The 20,520-nt window shown below is 36.0% G+C and overlaps 1 protein-coding gene across 1 annotated transcript in view; it reads left to right on the forward strand.

Annotated features, from left to right (window-relative positions):
- NDUFS4 (NADH:ubiquinone oxidoreductase subunit S4) overlaps positions 1-20,520 on the forward strand; it is a 49,581-nt gene that overhangs the window by 21,751 nt on the left and 7,310 nt on the right. Inside the window, exon 3 of the mRNA XM_075020228.1 lies at positions 18,200-18,372. Coding sequence (XP_074876329.1) covers positions 18,200-18,372 — 173 coding nt within the window. The remainder of the gene's footprint in view (positions 1-18,199; positions 18,373-20,520) is intronic.

The raw sequence follows: 20,520 nt of genomic DNA on the forward strand, positions 1-20,520 counted from the left end.
GTATCTTGGAATTCAGGAAATTTCATTTAAAGTACAAGAGTTCATGAGTCACTATGTAAATAAGATTCACCAAGTAAATAGACCTACATTTCCCTAAATGAATTATGAATTGCGTTTGATTGTTGTAGCACTGTTCTTTAACATTAATACATAGAAATAGAGTTTTTATTTTATATATATATATACATTTTATATAATGTATAATTATACAGTATCTTTCACATTTCCCTATTGTGACTTTGGGTGATGGATAGATCTGGAAGACACTACTGTGTAAAGACAGACCCACAAAATAAATACTCTTCTATCTTCCATTTTGTATTTAAATGTACATTATCCTAAGTAAGGGTTGTACATTACCCTGTCTAGCTATATGTTTATACTTTCAGTTGAGTTAAAGTGATGCTGTTTTGAAACGTAACTATTCTGTTCTCTTAGTGTCAGTGTAAATGAATTGTAAGTGAAGTGGTTGTTTCTAGTGTCATCATATGTTCTCATCAAGTTGAAGACCCTCATATCATAGCTGCTGGTTTTTTTTTTTCAGATCTCATAGTAGCAACCATTGAATAATTTTGTTTAATTTTTATACATATAATGTATCTAAATGATTATTTTGTCCTCAGTTCTTTAAGTATTAGGTTAAATGGCAGACTCAGTAGTATTTTCCTGCAACTTTGTGCATGTAGGCGTACACTCCAGATGCACAAATCTCTTTTGTTTTTCAGATTATTGTAGGGCCTGAAACAAAGTGATAGAAAATTAGAATAATATTTTAAAATTTTTATTTGTATATTTAGTTAAGTTTTTGGAGGAGTTTCCATAATGCCATAAAATATCCAATAATTGATGTTCTGTTAATGGGCAAAAATTTATATCCCATTAGCAAGGAAAATTTTCACAAAGAGGTTTGATGTGGTTTTCAACTCTTTAAGGATTAGGAGGAGTTCTGTAGACACCTGTTAAACCTCATGGAAAAGTAGAGTGCTGTATTAATTTATTTTAGCTTGTTGCAATAGATTTCCTAATTCTAAGTAGGATTAATTACAACCCATTAAAACTAATTTAACACATTATATTAATTTTCTGTTTTTTTAATAATGTTACTAAGCATAATAAATTATTTCCATGCAAGTTGTAATTAAACTATATTCCAGAAGTTGATGCTTAACTTTTAATTAAAAAAGACCCCTCCTCTTGTGTTACTGCCAGATATATGCATCTTATTGTTAGAAATCATTATATCATATTTTGATGGATTTGTTGGTTTTGTCGTACTTTTTTTTTTTTTTTTTTTTTGAAAGCCTGGCATCACCTTATGGGTGTTTTTTAGATGCTTCTCAGAAAGAAGAAGCAAGAACAGGCAAAAAACGGGATATGGTTATCCTTGTTTGCCTTACTCCTCTTGTAACTTAGTTTGAAACTGAACTCTTCTGTGAGTTGATGTTTACAAGGCTAGTAGAGTAACTCTGTGGTTATTGAAAGCTTTTAACTGCATATTGTAGTTGAATTAATCTATTTCCAGTGTTTTTGTAGACCTTGTATTCCTATGTGTACATACATATGCTAGAACTTGATCAACAGGGATTCCTTTGAATTATCTAGAGTCCCATTTGGTTCTGTAAGTACTAAAATATTCCTTGTCTTGGAAAACACAAGTGAAATAGAAGGGGAAAGAGCATCCTGACTTTGAATTATTATGCAGTAGTCAGTCACCTTCTTAGTGCAGCCCAGCATATGTTGAATACAACAGAAAAATGAGTCCTAACGAAATAGTAGAAAATACAGTAGTTTAGACCACATTCATTTTTCATATGAGAAAAAAGTGGGGGACTCAAATGTAAAAGAAGTTAAATGCTCAGCCTGTATAGAACGCATCCAAGAAATCATATCTCAGTTACTAGCTGTTTTCAGTGAATATTGAATAAAATAACTTCTAACAAACAGTTAAATCCAAAGAAAATAACGTACAAAATGAACAAAACTGAACAGAAATATAGTTCTTGCATCACATTTTGAATCTCTGGCCACCAATTAGGTCATATTCCAAGAGTCTGGACAAATAGCTGTGTGAAAAGTAGTCTCTCAAGACCCCGCTTGCATTAGGAAATTTGGGCTATAGAGGACAAAGGCTGTCGGCAGCAAATCTCCCTCAGGTCATGTTCCAAATGATTTAACTGTTTGTGTGTATGGAATAACATAGCTTCCATCACCATTAGAAAAAGCTTCAGTGGTTTTGCCTAAAATGGGGGTTTGAACTGTTTTAAATTTCTGTGATTTGTTTCAGTCGTTGTAAGTATGGTGCATCAATACTGTTTGTTGTAGCTAAAAGTTGTCCAGGTCAGCATGTGTGCTTTAAGCAGGCTTCCCAGTCGGTGCTGGTAGTGCTGCATTGGGGATGTCTAGCCTGGAGTTCTACAGGCTAGGCACTTTTGTGAAAGTTGCTGTCTGCAGTTAGAAGGTACCCCCAAATATATGCCAATAAAAGAACTTCTGTCCTGTTCTTGCTGAGCATTTAAGAGTCCCACTTTTTTCTAATATGAAAAATTAAACGATACCAATATTGCAAGAATGTTTCAACATTAGAACAACTGCCAGAAAATATCCTTTGCATCTCTAAAGCAGAATATTCCACTGCTAATATATATGCTGTAGCTCAAAGCAAAAATTATTGCAAGAACAGTTGTAGGGTTTGGTCACTCAGGAGACCCTACCAACATTGTGGAACTGTGGTTAAGGATCAGCTATTAGTTGCAGCCATGTCACAGATGTTTTTATTCTGTATCAGGCCAAGATAAAATAGGATGAGTTGCTACACAGAGTTAAGCATTCAAGAGCAGTGCTATCAAGTGCAGTTGAAATGGTACTAAAGTAGTTTTTGCAGCATTGTGAGAACATCTAGGGACAGACTCTATTACAAGCATGACAGGCTAACTACAGTGATGCTATTGACATTTCAGCGCTTGTCCTGAAATTGTTTTGGTTTGTCTATACTGTTAACCTTTTTCTCAGTAATGGTTCAGAAGTCTCAGTATTGAACCTCAATAGAGGGTCAGTTTCCTTCTGATTGTAGACAAACTCTATACATAACTCAGTAAAGATAACTTGCATATGCCAAATTGGGAGCAGAAATTCTGAACCCCTTTTTGAGGATGAGCAGTTCATGCTTTTCAGATGATGTTCAAGAGGAGCAGTAAATGCTGTATACTGCAGCAGCCTAGGCCAAAGCAGATTAATAAGGGGACTTAATGGATGAGGGAAAGGCTGTGGATGTTGCTTACCTGGACTTTAGTAAAACCTTTAACACCATTTCCCATGGCATTCTGCTGGACAACCTGGCTGCTCATGGCTTGGATGGGTGTGCTCTTTGCTGGGTAAAAAACTGGCTGGGTGGCTGGGCTGAAAGAGTGGTGGTGAGTGGAGTTAAATCCAGTTGGCAGCAGGTCACAAGTGGTGTTCCCCTGGGCTCAGTATCGGGCCAGTTCTATTTAATATCTTTATCAATGATCTGGACGAGGGGATCGAGTCCACCCTCAGTAAGTTTGCAGATAACACCAAGTTGGGAGGGAGTGTTGATCTGCTCAAGGGCAGGAAGGCTCTACAGAGGGATCTGGACCAATTGTATGAGGTTCAACAAGGCCAAGTGCCTGGTCCTGCCCTTGGGTCACAACAACCCCATGCAGCGCTACAGGCTTGGGGAAGAGTGGCTGGAAAGCTGCCCGGCAGAGAAAGACCTGGGGGTGCTGGTTGACAGCCGGCTGAATATGAGCCAGCAGTGTGCCCAGGTGGGCAAGAAGGCCAACGGCATCCTGGCCTGTATCAGAAATGGTGTGGCCAGCAGGAGCAGGGAGGTGGTTGTTCCCCTGTACTGGGCACTGGTGAGGATGCACCTCCGAGTCCTGTGTTCAGTTCTGGGCCCCTCACTACAGGAAAGACATTTTCCCAAGTAACAAGCGATAGGACAAGAGGAGATGTGTTGGGTATTAGGAGGAATTTCTTCACTGAAAGGGTTATCAAGCATTGGAACAGGCTGCCCAGGGAAGTGGTGGAGTCACCATCCCTGGAGGTATTTAAAAGACACGTAGACGTGGCACTTAGCGTCATGGTTTAGTGGTGGACTTGGTAGTGTTAGCTTTATGGTTAGACTTGATCTTAAGGGTCTTTTCCAACCTAAATGATTCTAATAACTATTGTGAAATCGGTATCAAGAATCTCAGCAGCTTCCTTTTAGCTGTCCAGAGGTAGCAGTTAGTGTCTGTTCTGTTTACTACTGCATAATCCAGGAGTAGCACAGTATTAATAGGATTCTCAGAACATGAATCTCTTCAGCAATAAAGTTGCGGAAACACTCCAGTCCATTTTTTCTAGAAGACTGCATTATTAGCAAACATCACACGGTGTTTTCGGGATTGAGTCATAGTTTGTTCACCATCCAAATCCCAACTTTGGCTAGGCTTAGAAATTAGTGAAATTGTATAATCTTTGTTTGATTAGAGAAGCATAGACTTTACTATAATAAACAGTGATAATATTGCAGCTTAAAATAAAATATACAAACAAGTGAAAAATAGCCTGGAATGGTAAAACTACTTCAAATCTCAATCTGATAGTCTGCAGTGCTGTGAAACAAAGGACATAGCAAATCGAGCTTTAACATGCTTTTTAAAGTGTGATCATTGCTAGCAGCCTTTCCCAAGAACCGAGAGTATATAATATGCTTTACTGCTTTGGTTTTCAGAGTAATGTGTCATAAAAATACGTGCGAGACAGTGTGACATTACATTTGAAGACTGTATAGGAGCTGGTTTTGCAACTCAGTGAAGAGAAATACTTGGCAAAGTATGCATTTATTAAAGACAGGCTTACTAGATTTCCTTTTCTTGAAACTACTATTCAGCCAAGAATTCTCCAAGCATTACCACTGTGTTAGATAATAAGGATATAGTGGATGTTCTATGTTTTGGTTTTTCAAAATGCTGTTAACCCCTTGCGGGTTATTCCTTGAGGGCGAGTTCAAACTGTTCCTAAAGTAATTTAATGGGATAAGAGAATTTGGAATAATATTTTCTTCGTTTAATCCACTCTAGCTGCAGTATTTATTCAACTGGTTACCATAAAGTATTCAGTTCAGGACAGCATTCCTCTTTAGATGAAGAATGTAACTTACAAATTTTTGTGTGCCTTATATGTATGACTGTGTGATAGGGAGTTGTCATATTCAAAGGGTATGAGGCACCAGGATGGAGATCTGGGGGTGGGGTGGGGGAGGTCAGATGGAATTACCCATTCCCTCCCTCTAGCCCCAAATTTCTCTCTTGTAGGTTGTATTCCTTCTATTTAATTTTTCCTCTCAATTAGATCAGCAGCTTGCATTTTGCTTCAGAATAATGAAAAATGAGTGAGAATGAATAAACTTGTTATGTAAAATGAGGTTAATAGAATTGGGTTTTCCATGCTTCACTTTGCAGGTATATTTTGAGAAATAGTTTCTAGCTTTGGCCAAAATGGCCTTGTATATGAAGCCTGTGATTTGAAGAAGTACTTTTCTTCCATCACAGTTGTGTCAAGTAAGCAGGTGACCGGCTTATTTGAACTGTGTTGTACTTGGGATTCAAGATAAAAGAAAAGTTGTTTGCTGGTGGTTTATAAAATATTTAATACTGTGTGTCTTGTCCTCTCATTACACTTCATATGCAGTACTTAGTGTTTGGTTTGCATTCAGGCATCTGCAGTTGTGATGCTTGACACTTGAATGATATTAGTTTCCAGCATAGAAAGTGTTTAAGGTATGAAACTGCATTCTAGAATTATTTCAAAACTAAATGTGTTCTTTCAATAGAAGTTAAATATTCAAAAGAGAAAACTGTTTGCAAGTAAAAATACATATACATCTACTTTAATAAAAGTGCGTAATTTAAGAGTGGATGTGCATAGAGTTAAAAACTTAGACCTTTACTTCTTGTGGTCACTGACAATTTATTTGTGAATCTGCATTTTTGCTGCACAACATAATCTTTTAAAAAGTTCTTTTTCTATTTTTTCAACCCCCCCCCCCCCCCCCCCCCCTCAGTGAAGACTAAGAAGTTCTGCTCTGGGAAGGAAAAAACTGTCTTGAATAACTTTGTCAAGCAGCTAATGTGAAATTCAATATTTTAAAGGTTTTAATGGTTTTGAGGATGGTGATAATCCTTCTCACTTCATGTACACCATGCTCTTCTGCCAGAGCATATATTTATTGCTAAACAGTGATTTTTTGTTTTTTATTTAAATAATTTGGCAGTTCCTTCTCTATAGTTTTGGCTGGTAGTTGCATTTGGTGTTAAGTACAGTACATGCTCAGGTGTAGTTGTGTGTGTAGTTACCAGATTATCTAGCTATGTACACGCTTTCAGTACTGCAAATTCACTATATTTTGCTGTTTGGTAATTAAATCCCTCTTCAGTTGGAATATTCTAGCTCAATTCAGCCTATACTGCTTGCTACAACTTGTTTTTGTAAGCAATTGTAGTTTGATGAAGCTTGCAGTGGTTTAGAAAACCCGGTTGGCTGGATACCAAAAAAGAGCTTTCTGTAAGAATGTCTGCAGGCAACAAGTTACTCCCCATGGTAAAGAAGCTTTCTGTAAGTCTGACAGTCCCAGTAAAGAAATTGCCATCACTTTTAGGTGTCTTTTAAGAGCAATAAATATTGCTGTATTACTAAATTTCAGCTTGAGATAATTTTTTCAGTTTAGAAAACTACATATTTTGCAAGTAGTCCAGAACTTCGTATAAAGTGATACATAGTTGTATCAGTGAGAGAAATCACACTCTCATCCCTACGTAGGTTTATTTTGGTTTTAGGATAGGGTAAAGGATTTGGATTTCTTTGTCTGAGAGCCTTTTCTTTTGGTACATAGTAGTGCTATCTCTGCTGGGTATTGGAAGGAGGAGTGTCTGAGATTGAGGTTACACAACCTTCTGACATTTCAAATGTCTGTTTTGTCTGGGCTTCCTTCGTGCAGCATTCATGTAGAAAAATTTCAAGGCTTTGGTGTGGGTCAAAGAACATGTCTCTCTGAAGGGTGATGCAGGTGATTTTGTTTGTTTGTTTGTTTCATTACATAGTATTTCTTTTTCTATCAAAGAACACAGGTTTTGAAGAGCTTGCTATGATGGCTGCTCAGAACAAATAAAAAGAGTGTCATTGTGCCATGTTTAGTTTGTCTGGCTTCCAAAGGGTTATTGCAAATACTTGTTTGGTTTTGTAAGTCTAAATATGAAAGCAATGTTTCTAATCTGCTAGAAAGAATAAAAGTAAGCCATTGATATAGTCTAGTAATCAACAGGAGCAAGAAGTAACTTCATTTTTGGAGCTGTTTTGTTGAGTAGATTTGCTTTTTAAAGACTAGATAGTATTTTCATGTTCTTATAAAACAATACCATTATCTGAACCTCTTCTAGAACACCTAAGTTAGTATCTCCTGTTATGAAGTATTTCTGTAGATGACATGAATTCTTCTTGTCCTGTCAGGAATAGTGAATAATCAATTCCTTGTAGAGTGCTTGCTTTTCTGTTCAGTCAAATGTGTCTTTCTGCATTTTTGCAGTATGTCTAAGTTTTAGATTTAAGACACAAATCCTAGCCTAACTAAGAAAGTTCTATGTACAGGCTTGAATGCTGTTTCTAGTCATAGAGTTCTACCTGAATCATTTTATCAAGTCAGAAGAGAAAAGCTTTCCTTCTTTGGAAAGCCCAGTAATCCTGTGGGAATCCTTGAACATCTTGGTCATGCTTCAAGAGAGCTTGGTGCTTCTTCAGTACTACCTCTTTCTACTCAGAAGATCAATGATGGAATGGAACCAGATGCTCTTCCAGTTCTTGATGGCTTGTTTATGAGGTATCTTTGAACTACTTTAATGTCTGCTTTCTCAAATTAGGAATGTTAACCTGTGTTAGGTGTGGACATGGGCCGTGGAGAAAGCATCTGATGTTCAGATCCAGAGTTTTAATATGCAATTTAGTTCTTGTGTTGTGAAGCATGCACTGCATGGAAATTGAGCAATCTCTTATGTATCTTTTTAGCCTAGTCAGTTCTATTCACTCCATAAAGCCCATTGGCTTACATTTAGTGCAAAAGAAGATCTTTGCTTGATGGGGAAATAACTTTTATCTTAGTACCTGTTAGCCTGAAAACTGGGTTAACAAGTGAAAAGAAGCCAAGCTATAAAGAATTTCTATAAAATGCCAATAAGACATACCAAATACAGTATTTTTTTAAACAATGTTATAATTACATTGCAAATGTTTTTAAAAAACTATCATGAGTAATTATGATTACAAACATCTGAAGAAGTGGATAGTTTTTCCTTACAGATTCATTTTATAGATGTGAACATATATTCATGTATAAAAATAAAAATATTTTTCTATATAGGCCAACATAACATCATCATCATAAATCATATATTTTAAAGTTTTCACTGAGTAGCATGTTAACCAGGCAGAAGCTTTTTTAAGATCAAAATTGTAGTTTGCACTAAAATTTTATTCTTCGTTCTTCTGTTCTGTATTTTTGTCTTAGGTGCTTTTTCTTAGGACCGCATTTTTGTTGCCATGTCCACTCCATTTGAAAGCATTGTTGGGTCAACTAATTCTGTTTCTCCGATAAGGCAGAAGTTGAATATCTTATTCTGTAATGTCTGTTTCCAATACAAATGCTTACTTTTTTATCACTGTTTAATAAGCACAATTGTACATTGTACACTTCTTTGCTGTTTTTCCCCACAGTAATAGAAAACTGAATGGAAAGATGTAGTGTATCAAATTGAATTACTGAATTTAATTGGTGACAGGTTTCTTTCTATTGTATCAGGAAGTTTAAGAGCATGATTTCTGTCCTATAAATAACCTTAAAGGCCAAGCATATGAAAGCACAAATTACAGGGACAGACTTCTAGATAGAGCAAGCTAAAAACAGTTTGTGAAGTAACACTAATGCATTCTAGTTACGATTCAGCTGTTTAGAGAGAGACTGTAGAAAGCTTCCATTCTAACTAACCATATAGATAAATTTAAAGAAACCGTTTTTGTCCAGTGGTATTAAGCTGTGTATTTTATTGATGATGTTGAAACAGTTGAAGCCCCATCAACCCTTCCCATCCCTGCCAGGGAATAATGACTGTGTTACTGTTAGAAAAGAACCTTCTAAAACACATTTAAGGCTTAAAAGCTGTGTGCACTAATTAACAAAATACAGTGAACATTTAAGCTGTTAATAGCCGCAACATCCCTGATGCATAGACCTTCAGTATGCTAACACTGCATAACAGTTCTCTATTGTGCATCTCTTTAACTAGGGTAACTGTGTCAGTTCTTTTCTTGCTTCACTACCTGCTGTGTATGGAAATTATGTACACTATTTAGCACTTGCTTTCAACTTTTAAAGTCCATGCATATTACATAGAAGCATTACATCTTGCATTAGGGTAAGGGACAGCTTTTAACAGGTCTGGCTTCCTTGTAATTTCTTAAATGCAACTTTTCTTCTAAAAAGCATGCATCAACAGGGATTTTGCTCTAAATTTGCATTTCTTGATTGGGGATTTGCTTCTGTTTTTCTTCCTTATGTCTCACACCACTTTACTATGTGCAAAGATCTGTTACAGAAATCACTTTCTTTATATACGAGATGTAAAGGATAGAGAATGTGCATCACAATGAGGGCAGGCATTGGTTTACATGAACTCAGGATTTCTCAATATTGTTCTTAGTAGCAGACCATGCACTAGTATGACAGTATCGTCAGGTTAAACTTTAAAACACTGCTTTTTGCCTTTTTTTCACCCCAACCTTCAATAAATGTCTTTTTTTAATAAACGAAAGCTTAAATAGTTTGTTAAATTTTAACCCTCAAAGTTAAATGGTGTTCCACAGCTACCATTAAATAGGGAATTAAAAGAACACCAGAATGCATGATAATGAAATAAATTAAAAAAAAAATTATTATTATTTGCTCTATCTGCCAGCCCCGGGAGATTGTTAGCTAGTTGAAACTGAATCCAGAATGGATGTTTCATATACTGTAGTGATAATCTTTCTTGCGACTTCATCATAGGAAATCTTCCTAGAGTTATCAAGTCTTAAGACTTTGCTGTACAATGAAATTTGAACTCAACAGCTCAGACCTTAGGATATTTGCTGTCCAGATTAGAGTGTGAATTGGCCAAGGTGTTCCTGCTTCACAGGAGCAATTGCACTGCTTAATGTGTAAGTAGTGTCCCAGTTCACTGCTAGGCTCTGAACATCATGCTCCCTTGGGTCTTGCAGCCTGAACTGGTAAGGGAGCTTTCCACAAAAGGGAGAAAAGGAAGCCCAGCTACACATTTAACACAGATTAGACCCCTTCCCCTCCAAAGGCTGAAGATGATGAAACAAGTGGAAAATTTCTTAATGAGTACTTTAAAGAAAGCTTTGTAAGGTTTTGAAATGGGCATAGAGCAGATCAGAACTGCTCCTTTTCTTGTTCCTGACAGAATTCCTGAAAAACAATAACTTTATAAAATTCACTTAAGTCATATGCTTGTTATTTATTTTGTAAATACAGGTAACTTTTAATGGATGTTAAAAATAAAGACTTCACTAAAATGGAATCAGAAACACACAAAAAATACAGAAATTATTCCCAATGTGCAAGAGTTGCCTGAATTTTGACTCTCACTTAAAATGTGGAAGACCCCACCCTGAGCTGCTGGTTGGGGCTTTGGATGTCCATGATCAAAACTACATTCTATAGACTGTAAGCTCATGTGTCATCTTTAGTGAATAACTCACCAAGATATTCTTGAAATATTATATATAGCTTTGCAAGCCAGTCTGCTTATTGTGACTTATGCTAAGAGTATAGCATAAATAATCAGAACTGCAAACTGAATAAATTTTATTTGAAAGAATATACCATCACTGAACTACAAGTGAACTAAATATAGTATATATTCAATATTATATACAAAATTGAACTAATCAGGGGAATTACTACAAAGCTGTCTATTCTAGGTGGGCCCTAGCTACTGGTACTTCTGTCTTCTTTCCCTTAGAGCTCCTTCCTGCCTGTTTGTTTTTTTTTTTTGTTTTCCAACTGAGGAACGGTATCTGGAAGAACAGTTGGTTATGGTGTTAAAGCAATAGAGTGTTGCTGTAACTGTAAATTAGTCTTAAGAGGAATTAGATAATTTCAGTTGTTCAATTATCTTTTTTCTAAATACAAGTTAACTAAGACTGCCTCTCCTTTTATTTGAAAGGTCACAGTCTAAAAACTTTGTTGTAGTCTTATTCTTAACTAATTGATTTTTTGGCATGTTTTTTAATCTGAGGATTGTGAAGTTCTTGTAGAATGCTTGAAAGTTGTGCACTGTAGAAGAATCTGTATTTTTAAATGCCTTGCAGGTAATAAAAAAATACCAGTCACTTGTGTGTGTGGAAGTAAAAGATTTGCTTACATATGCTTTGAATGAGTTCTAGAAAGTATGTTCTCTCTAAATCTTGCTGTGTTACAAGCAAAAGTAGTTTACAAGATCTGCTTGAAGTAATTCAGGCTTTTTTCCCACCTTGTTTGAGATAAGCACGCTGTTTATCATTTTCTCAATTGGAAGAATGTCATGACCGCACTGGAGTCTCTGATGACTACTAGTAGCAACATCAATCTGTTTTTATAAACTATATTCTCCCCTGACTGCCCCTACTTTCCTCCATTTAATAATGATTTTCTTAATTTCATTCATATGGAGAAACTGCAAAGTGTAAACCCACATATTTGATCCCCCCTCTCTTTAATTTCATGATACTTACCCAGATACCATTTACAAAACTAAGACATACTGTTACAGGAAAAAAAGTACATTGTTAATAATTAAATAATCATTTTGTCTTTCTCTTTCATTCTTTCTTGGCAGAAAAACTATACTGAGCATGAAATATCTGTCTGTGCTGGAAGCGGGACTTACGTGTTTCGAATGTTTCATTTTTAAATTTCTAAAATGTTGTTTACCTGTCCATCAAGAATGCAGGCTGAATGATAGGTATTTTTTGCATGTTTGTCAAGAAAAATGCCTCTCTATTTTGAGGCTTGTCACTGAGAGGTGCAAGATCTGGAATTTTTGTTTTTATTTTTAGTATTATGTTTCAAACTAACAAGTCAGCAGCTTTTGCCATAACTTTTACCATTAATCACTTTTATAAATACAGTCTTTCTATGACTTCTGCAGGAGACAAAAGTGAATACAAAATTTGGGAGTGCAATGCAGACTAAGTAACGTGTTTTAAGATGTGAAAGAAGGGTTGGTGTGGGGCAAGTTTTCTACTTAGTAGTGTGAAGTCGTGTTCCAGTTTGTAGAGAGCACCTGGGATTTTTAGAAATCCAGTCAAGTATTCCTGTTTACTCTTTCTTGCTGTTCGCTCTGAACAAATCCAAGTGATGTTGGTTTAATCATGTGTGGGATGTGTTATGACATTATGTTGGTAGTATCTCACGCAAGCAGCATGGAATAATATTGAGCATGCAGAATATTGGGAAAGTGGAGTGAGCCTTTGTGCAGTGGGATGATGGAAGTTCTCAAGGAGGTTTTGCAAAAACAATGAATGCTTAGCCATCTCCTCGGCTGTGAAATACAGACTGATGAATAGGGTTTGCTGAAGCTAACAGCACTTGCGAATGTTGGACTGTTTTGGATGCTGACACCTCCTTTGCATAATGGCAGTCAATAGTCTAAAAAGTATTGTAATAGACTTATGTTGATTCCAGTAATGTGACAATTTCTGCTTCTGTTAGACTCACTTCTCAGCATATCCTTTTCTCCATACCCAGTTTCTCTTTAGCATTTTCTGCAAAACTGCCTATGGAAGCAGATTTTCTTCAAATAGAAGCTTTCATGCAATCATTATTATTACTGAATACTGTTTCCTCTTTACAATGTTCGGTTTTCTTTTTTAAAATACGGTTCTTTCACTTCTTTTCTCAACTTCTTTATTAATTGTTCTGCAGAATGGTTAGATGGGAGAACATGTTACCAGTAACACCATGCTGTACACAGATGACTGTGATAATGCAAAAGGATTGTGAAGCCTGAAAGAAAACTGTATTCTGTGTGATACAGAGTTTCCTAAGGGCAAATATGCTTTTTTCCCTTTGTTATGTCTGTAGCTGTTAGATAAGTGTTGTCTGACCACATTTAGTTCATTCTGCTCCATTTTTCCACTTACAATTTGCATAATAGATTCTGTTCTCTTACATTTGTTTCAAAAATACCGTCCGTATTGAAGCATAGAAACATAAATGTTCTCATCCTGACTTACAGCCTAAGCAGCTGAGCACACTAAATAAAAAGCTCCTTTCACAGCAGCTATTTTGTGAGTATTATGCAAGACGTTCTGTGCTTTGATATAACAGCTCCTAAAGAAAGTGTATTGCAACATGAATGTATAGCAAAACTTTATGCACTTAGTCTGGTAAAACAAGTTGGGGGTGGGGAAGAGAGCAAGCTGTTGTAAACTCCTGTGAAGTACAGAAAACTTCTACTTTCCCTCCTTTCTAACAAGTGTAAACTATTGAGGTTAAGTAGGTGGGGCAACCGGAAGTAATTACTAAGGCCAGTGGCATTTTTGTGGTTTAATAAAGGCAGAAGCTGATTATTCAGTTTTTATTTAAGTGAAATGATGCCAAAAAGGAGGTTCCTGCAGAGCAGCTGCACTCCTTCAGTGTTACCCTGATTTACCACAGACACAACTGTCACAAACAGAACTTTTAAACTTGATATATAGCCACGAAAGTAAGGAGGCCTTTGTCTGGAGTGCATGCAGAAAAACTCCTTTATACAAATCAACCGGCAGATGACGGACAATGATGAAAATTTGATTCTTTGAAGTCATAATGGTCATTGAAATGTGTGAAATTCTGGTATTGAAAAGAGAACAGCTAGCAAGACTCTAAATCCTGGGTGGTTGCTGGAAGCTTGCTGGGAGGTTTTTCTGTGTTTTGACATCAACTTCCCATTGCTTGTTCCCTGTTTCCTTTATTAAAGAAAAAAGAAGGGGGGGGTGCTAAACAGTAGATAGTTGATAGTGGTTATGTACAGTTTTTGTCTATGCATGGAAAGAAATGTCGTAAGAGAAACATGACACCTTTATGTACACCTGACCCGTCTATTCAAAACCACTTGTTTTCAGAGATACTTTCAATCATTTTGTCTCTTACCTTGAATTTTGTCTCTTCCCTTGAATTACAGAGTTCCATTTCTTGTCCCCTTTGGAATTTGTGCCATTAGTGGAGTATTTAAAAGAAGGAAATTCTCATTTCCTTTAAAGTCATCTTCATGCCGAATACTGCTTTCATTGACACTGCCTCTGTGAACCAGTTTTTCTCCCTGCTGTATAGCACATTTATCGTTTCTTATTACTCTTTGAGAACAGTTTTACCAGACTTTCTACCATGAAAAGTGTTCTTAAATAGTGCAAGTTATAATAAAGACAAAACCTCCTCTTAATTTGTAAGCAATTTGATGTGATATATGCTGTTTAAAAAAAGAGTGTTTTGTCCCTCTCAGCTTATTCCAAGAGCCAAAATGACTCAAAATTGAGTATTTTTTTAATTAAAAAAAAAACCAAGAGGTTGCTGTTTAAAAAAACCTCCTCTATATATATATTAAGAAAAACAGAATGTCAGAATATACCTTGCAGATGATATCCTGTGTTAAAAATGTGAAGCAGTGTTGTTAATTTCTAGTAAAGCAAACCTATACAGTTCAAATCTTGTCTTTTATATTGTCACCTTATTATTTAGAATTTGAATGCCGAACACCTCACTAATATTTTAATATGCTAATATAGCAAAATTCAGTAAGGAACACTTAAAAAAAAAAAAAAGATAGTAATGTGAAACCAGCTGTCAAAAACATCTTTGTTTTGGAAAGTTGGTTCACAGGTAGTTTCAGTGAGAACTTGAACTCAGAACAAAGCACTGAAGACACAGTAAAGAGTTCAACCCAGTGCAGCATAGTTCTTTTCAAGTATTATATTGTTTTAATGGCATCTTGGAGCGGGAGCTTTAGCCCATTGAAATGTCGCTTAAAGGACAGGTTCTTCTGTCACTAGCTGGAGCTGTGTGGATGAAATGATCACAATAGAGTGTTGTAATGCATTTTAAAAGTGTGAGAAATCAGTTTGTCTAGACTAAGAGTGCGCCTACAGGGAATAGGAATTTTAGAGCTTCTGTGCTCTTTAGGTGTCAAGTATGTGATAGATGCCAAGCCTTTTTATTCCATATCTTTGGCAACAGCTCAGCTATGCTACAGTACCTTACATGTCTACAGCAAGCAAAAACAGTGATTTTATGTCAGGACAACTTGGGCTTCAGAAACCAGAAACTCGTTGTCCTAACAACTGTCTGTTCAATTGCCAGCTTTAAAATGGGGAAGATATCAATAAACAATTGCTAGGTTCCCAGAAGGCATGGAAACTTTAGCTGTAATGAATCAAAGTATGAAGAGCTAGCAACACCATGTAGGTATTTGAGTTTCGGAAAGTAGGCAGGTTTTAGTTTTCACCTTGAAAAGATTTTTAGGGGATGAATCCTATATTATTAGTGAAATAGCTTTGATTTGGAGACAAATGAGTGCCCGAAAAAACGTGGCTTGAAGGGACTTAAGGTTTGTCTGGGGTTTTGGTTTTATTTTCATCCAGATGAACAAGTCTAGGCATTTCTATACTACAGTTATCTCATAAATATAGCATTTGCTGTTTTTTATACTCTTTTTAGATTGTGTTCTGTATGCACCAATATGTAGTATGTTTATGGTTCTCTGGTGTGGAGGCTTCAAAAGAGGAAATTGTGTATGCCCATAATGTTATTTAACATACTATCTTATTTTAATAATTCCAGATAATTCTGGCACAATTCAAAACCCTCTAAATATGAAGCATAAAAATAATAATGCACATATGAGTTGCAGAGAATAATAATAGAAAAAAAGTCATAATTTTGAGCTATTTTGAAGGTTGCATATTTGGAGGTATTTGATGATAACAAATCCAGTATTTTTGCACACAGCAGATTATTTCAGAGGGAAAAGAGAAATTTTTTTGTGAATATTCTTACATTTTCTCAATAGACATGTCTCTTAAACACAGAAATAAAGGCTAATATAGTAGCCTATTCCTATAAACAGGCAAGGTAAATGTTGAAGTCCCACCAGACTTTACTGCAGGTGAAAAACCCTTTTTGTTAAACAAAGCACTTTGCCAATTCAAATAAGAAAACTGAAAGGTATTTCCTTCTAAAACTGTGGTTTAAGCTTCAGCAGTCAGAAATGCCAGGCTGTCAGGAGGTGTTTCACATATGTGTTGCAACATTCCAGTGACTGGTAGTGTTTCTTTTTCATATCAGTGCTAGACTCATATTAAAAATAAACATTACTTGGTCCTAATGAAAGTATCTGTAATGGAATTGTTAAGATATTTTGATGATTTCTTTTGGTAGTCTGTGTAGAAGTGTCAGAAGTTGGAAAACTAGTGTACATGCTTGTTTGTTTCCCCTGCTATTCTAATTGGAAATGCAAGTCAAATGCTTTAAACTTGCTCCCTTGTGTAGTTTTGAGGGGCTGATCTCCCAAAATTTGTTTTCTGAAGTAAAATGAAAAATGACACTTGCCTCACTTCAAAGGATGATCTGGTGACAGCACCAAGAGCTTTTAAGTGTGCCACAAAACAAAATCCCACAAAGTTAGTAGCTACAGACATGTAAAGCCACAGTGTTTTATTTAAACTTGTTAGCCTTTTAATTCAAATCATGGCAGTACTGGCAAGATGAGTTCCAATGTGCCCAAAGTTTTGCTGCACTTTTGTACCGGTTTATTACTTGTTCCTGCAGAGGGGAGGGGAGGGGAAGGGAGGGAAGGGGAGGGAAGGGCAGGGAGGGAGACCAAGGAGATCCCACTGGCCTTTTAAGTATGTAAGGAACAGGAGTAGTTTAGCATCCTTAGAGATGGATTTGATGTTTGATTTCACTCTTTACTAGGGTGAACTGACAGGTTAATTTTATGTAATTACTGTTTAGTTTTTAGCGAGAAGGTTCACTTTGATTATATTGGATGCTGCTGAGGGTAATTTTTCACAGCAATTCTTGTGAGGTTTTTCCCTATCTTACTCTTTGTTAAAGTCAGTTAATATTTTTAGGTTGCTTTTGTGATCTTCCAGTTTTTATCTTTGTTAGATTTATTTGTTGAGGGGTCACAAGCCAAGCCTTCCTAGAGGAGGGCATCCTACTGACTGTATACAATGTTACAAGCCTTTTTTCTTCGAAGGTTGGAATCTCCTGAATCCTTTTGTCCTCACAAAAATACTAAACAATGTTGCCACTATCAAATGTTCCTATCTTGATCTTGAACATCAACAGAAGAATTGACTCTCAGAAGCTGATATTCATAGCTTGAAACATGATGAGGCGGTCAATATTATGTAATAACTAGTGGTTAGAGAAATAAGAGAGCTGAATTCTACTACCTGCTCTACAGTCTCAAACAATCAGTAGATTATTGTGTGAAAGATAATCTCCTGTCTCTTGCTTCATGCTAAGTATAGCTTCTTGAGTCAGTGTGGATGTTGGTGCCTCTAATTTATATACAGACATAAGCCCAAGTGAAAGCACTTACACTGCAGCACATAGTTGGCTGGCTAGGATTTTGGTGAATAGTCCTGTTCATAGGAAGTTTAAGCTCCTAATGGCAGTGTAAAATTTCGGGATTTGTCGATGTTTCAGTCTGTGCTTCAATGTTTTCTTTAAGGGAGAAAGAAGAGTTTATATATTTCCACATTTGCTTTAGCTGGTGCATATTGGAGCAGTCCTGACTTTGCAGCTGTGGTCAGAGGATGGGAGGGAATGTCCTGTCCCTCCTCTGGCACTAGCAGTTGTGTAGCTGGGAGATGAGCAGGTTCAGGTAGCTAGCTGATCCATGCAAAATCTAATTCAGCCAGGGGAAGAAGAATGATAGCAGTCCCAATGTGTATCAGCTTCAATTTATACAGCTGGACTCATAACATACTTTTCTGCATTGTTTTTTCTTTTTTTGTAACTTAAAAAATAAAGCATGAAATAATGTAAAAAGCACAAGTAGTATTATTTTACAAGCTTTTTATGTGAACCCTTTTTTAACAAGTTCCATTGTGTTTTTCATAGGACATCACTGCTTTAACTGGTGTTCCAGATGAGCACATCAAAACCAGAAAAGTTCACATTTTTGTTCCAGCACGTAATGCAATGCAGGCAGGAGTTAACAATACAAAGAAATGGAAGATGGAGTTTGATAACAGGGAGCGCTGGGAGAACCCTTTAATGGGCTGGGCATCTACGTGAGTAGTTACTGAATTTGGAAATATTTTTCCTCTGTATTTGGCTCTTAAGAGTCATGTAAATTTTAAGTTTGAAATGTCCTTTCTACCTGTAAATCTACTTGTGTTTTAACAGTACTTCTAGTAAGTGGTTGGGTTTGTTAGTCATATAATTAATGATCTGTTAAGTTTAAAAGCAGATTTTAGCTCACAACATCATCTGGAAGAGTTTGAAAATAGTGTTAACAACCAGAAATTTCAACGACTATGTTTGTGGTGATGTTACTGTATGGCAGCATCAGGGAAAGAAGGTTATTGGTTACCTCAGTTGCATCTTTAAAATTCAGTTAAACATAAAATAACAATGCTTAGCTTCTGGATTTTTTTTTTTTTACAAAGTTTTATAAATACCCTGAAGATCTGAAATGAGGATCTATAACTATAATGAGGATCCATAACTAATTTTAAAAAAGCCCTAAACCTACTTAAAATATTACACTGCTTGTTTCAATGTTACTAATATTAGTAGTAAAAACTGTTAAGTACACCAAGATCCAGAAAACTACTCATCTTAGCTAAACTTGCTATAATTTTGAGATGTAAGTATAACTCGGATGCAACTAGTTTTTCGTTCTTTTTCCCTATATAAATATACTACCTAGATTTTACAGTGTGGTTAGGATTCCTGTGAACTGTGAGGACTATGCCAGCAATTCTCGTGACAATATTGTAATTTTGATTTGAAGCTGTCTTGTTTGAGGCATATTCAGAAAAGTTAATGATTCTACTTAAAAAAATGTCAACCACTAGAGATTATTTTTCAGACTTCACAAAGGATACAATGTGTATTGAAAATGTCTGGCTGCAATCATATTAGCACTTACAATCAAAGAACACAAAATTCTGTGAAAAAAAAATTAACACTTTAAGTATTAAATATTTTGAGGATGCATTTTTTGAGATTTATTAACATTCTAAATCTGGTCACAGAATGATTTTGTTTGTTTGTTTTATTTCTTTATAAAATAAATGTGTCCAGAAATATTAGTTCAAAATAACTCTGAAGTCAAGTCTTCCTGTTACGTTGGTTTCCCATAAAAAATTGAGGAGGCTCAAAACCTGTAACATCTGTGTTGTGTTGGTAGGGAAGCAAAGCTCAACTATCATTAGATGAGAAAAAATACTGAATATTAATTAGAATATTAATTGTATTAAAATAGTCTGTTAAAATACCCGTTTTAAAACTTGAAGCCTGTGTATAACAATGACCGCCTCTTAAGCGCGTCCTGGGGTTTTTTACCATTTCATCTTAAGCATATTTAAATTGCTGTTTAAGAGGATAGGATTTCAGTGATTTAATACAGGTATGCCTTGGATGACTTGACTACTGCAAGTAGCTACTACATTTAGCAAGTAATGACCAGGTTGTCTCATGGGGCCTAAATTAATTAAGTGATAGACTGTTGACCAGCAGTACACCTTTCCCTCCTTTCTTGTGTGCCCTGCAAGTGTCTAGCCATGAAGTATGGTCTATTTATACCACCGCACAGATTATGACACTGTAGCAGGTGCCAGCAACACCTGCTTTAGTTCAGGTTGAATTGAGCTTTTCTTCTAATCCCCTTATGCTTTTCAGCTGACTTTAACGTCCCCAGACAAACTATTTTCTGGGTGGGATTTTGCATGATTTCAGTCAAAACAATGGCTTTTAACCTTTCTAACAGTTATAACCATTTGTGCTAAATAAACCACCTAGAAAAATGAGCCATGGTATTAAGGGCTTACCTGTATGTTAAATTGTCCTGGAGTGAGTTTATTGTGGGAATTTAAAAAGGAGTGGCTATTTTGAATGAATCCATCTATGCATGCATTTTTATTTTGGGGTAGGGAAAGGAGTATTTCCTGTGTGAGCAAGTGCTGTGTTGAGAATTTACACTGCTAGGTTAAGGGCTCTGTAAACTAGTTTGTATCTGTTCATTTTTTAAGAAATTCTCACAAAAGCTATTAGTGAACATTCTGGTTATTTCAGATTACCATTCAACACTCAAAAATGCCTAAGAAGAGTTTCTTCTCTTCAGATTTAATTTCTGCAGAGAACAGTTCTTAGAGATTTTCTCATTTACTTTTGAATAATGTAATGGGATTAGTGAATTAGAGCCCTTTAGGGTC

This window comes from Buteo buteo, chromosome Z (assembly GCF_964188355.1).
Source record: "Buteo buteo chromosome Z, bButBut1.hap1.1, whole genome shotgun sequence".
NCBI classification, from domain to species: domain Eukaryota; kingdom Metazoa; phylum Chordata; class Aves; order Accipitriformes; family Accipitridae; genus Buteo; species Buteo buteo.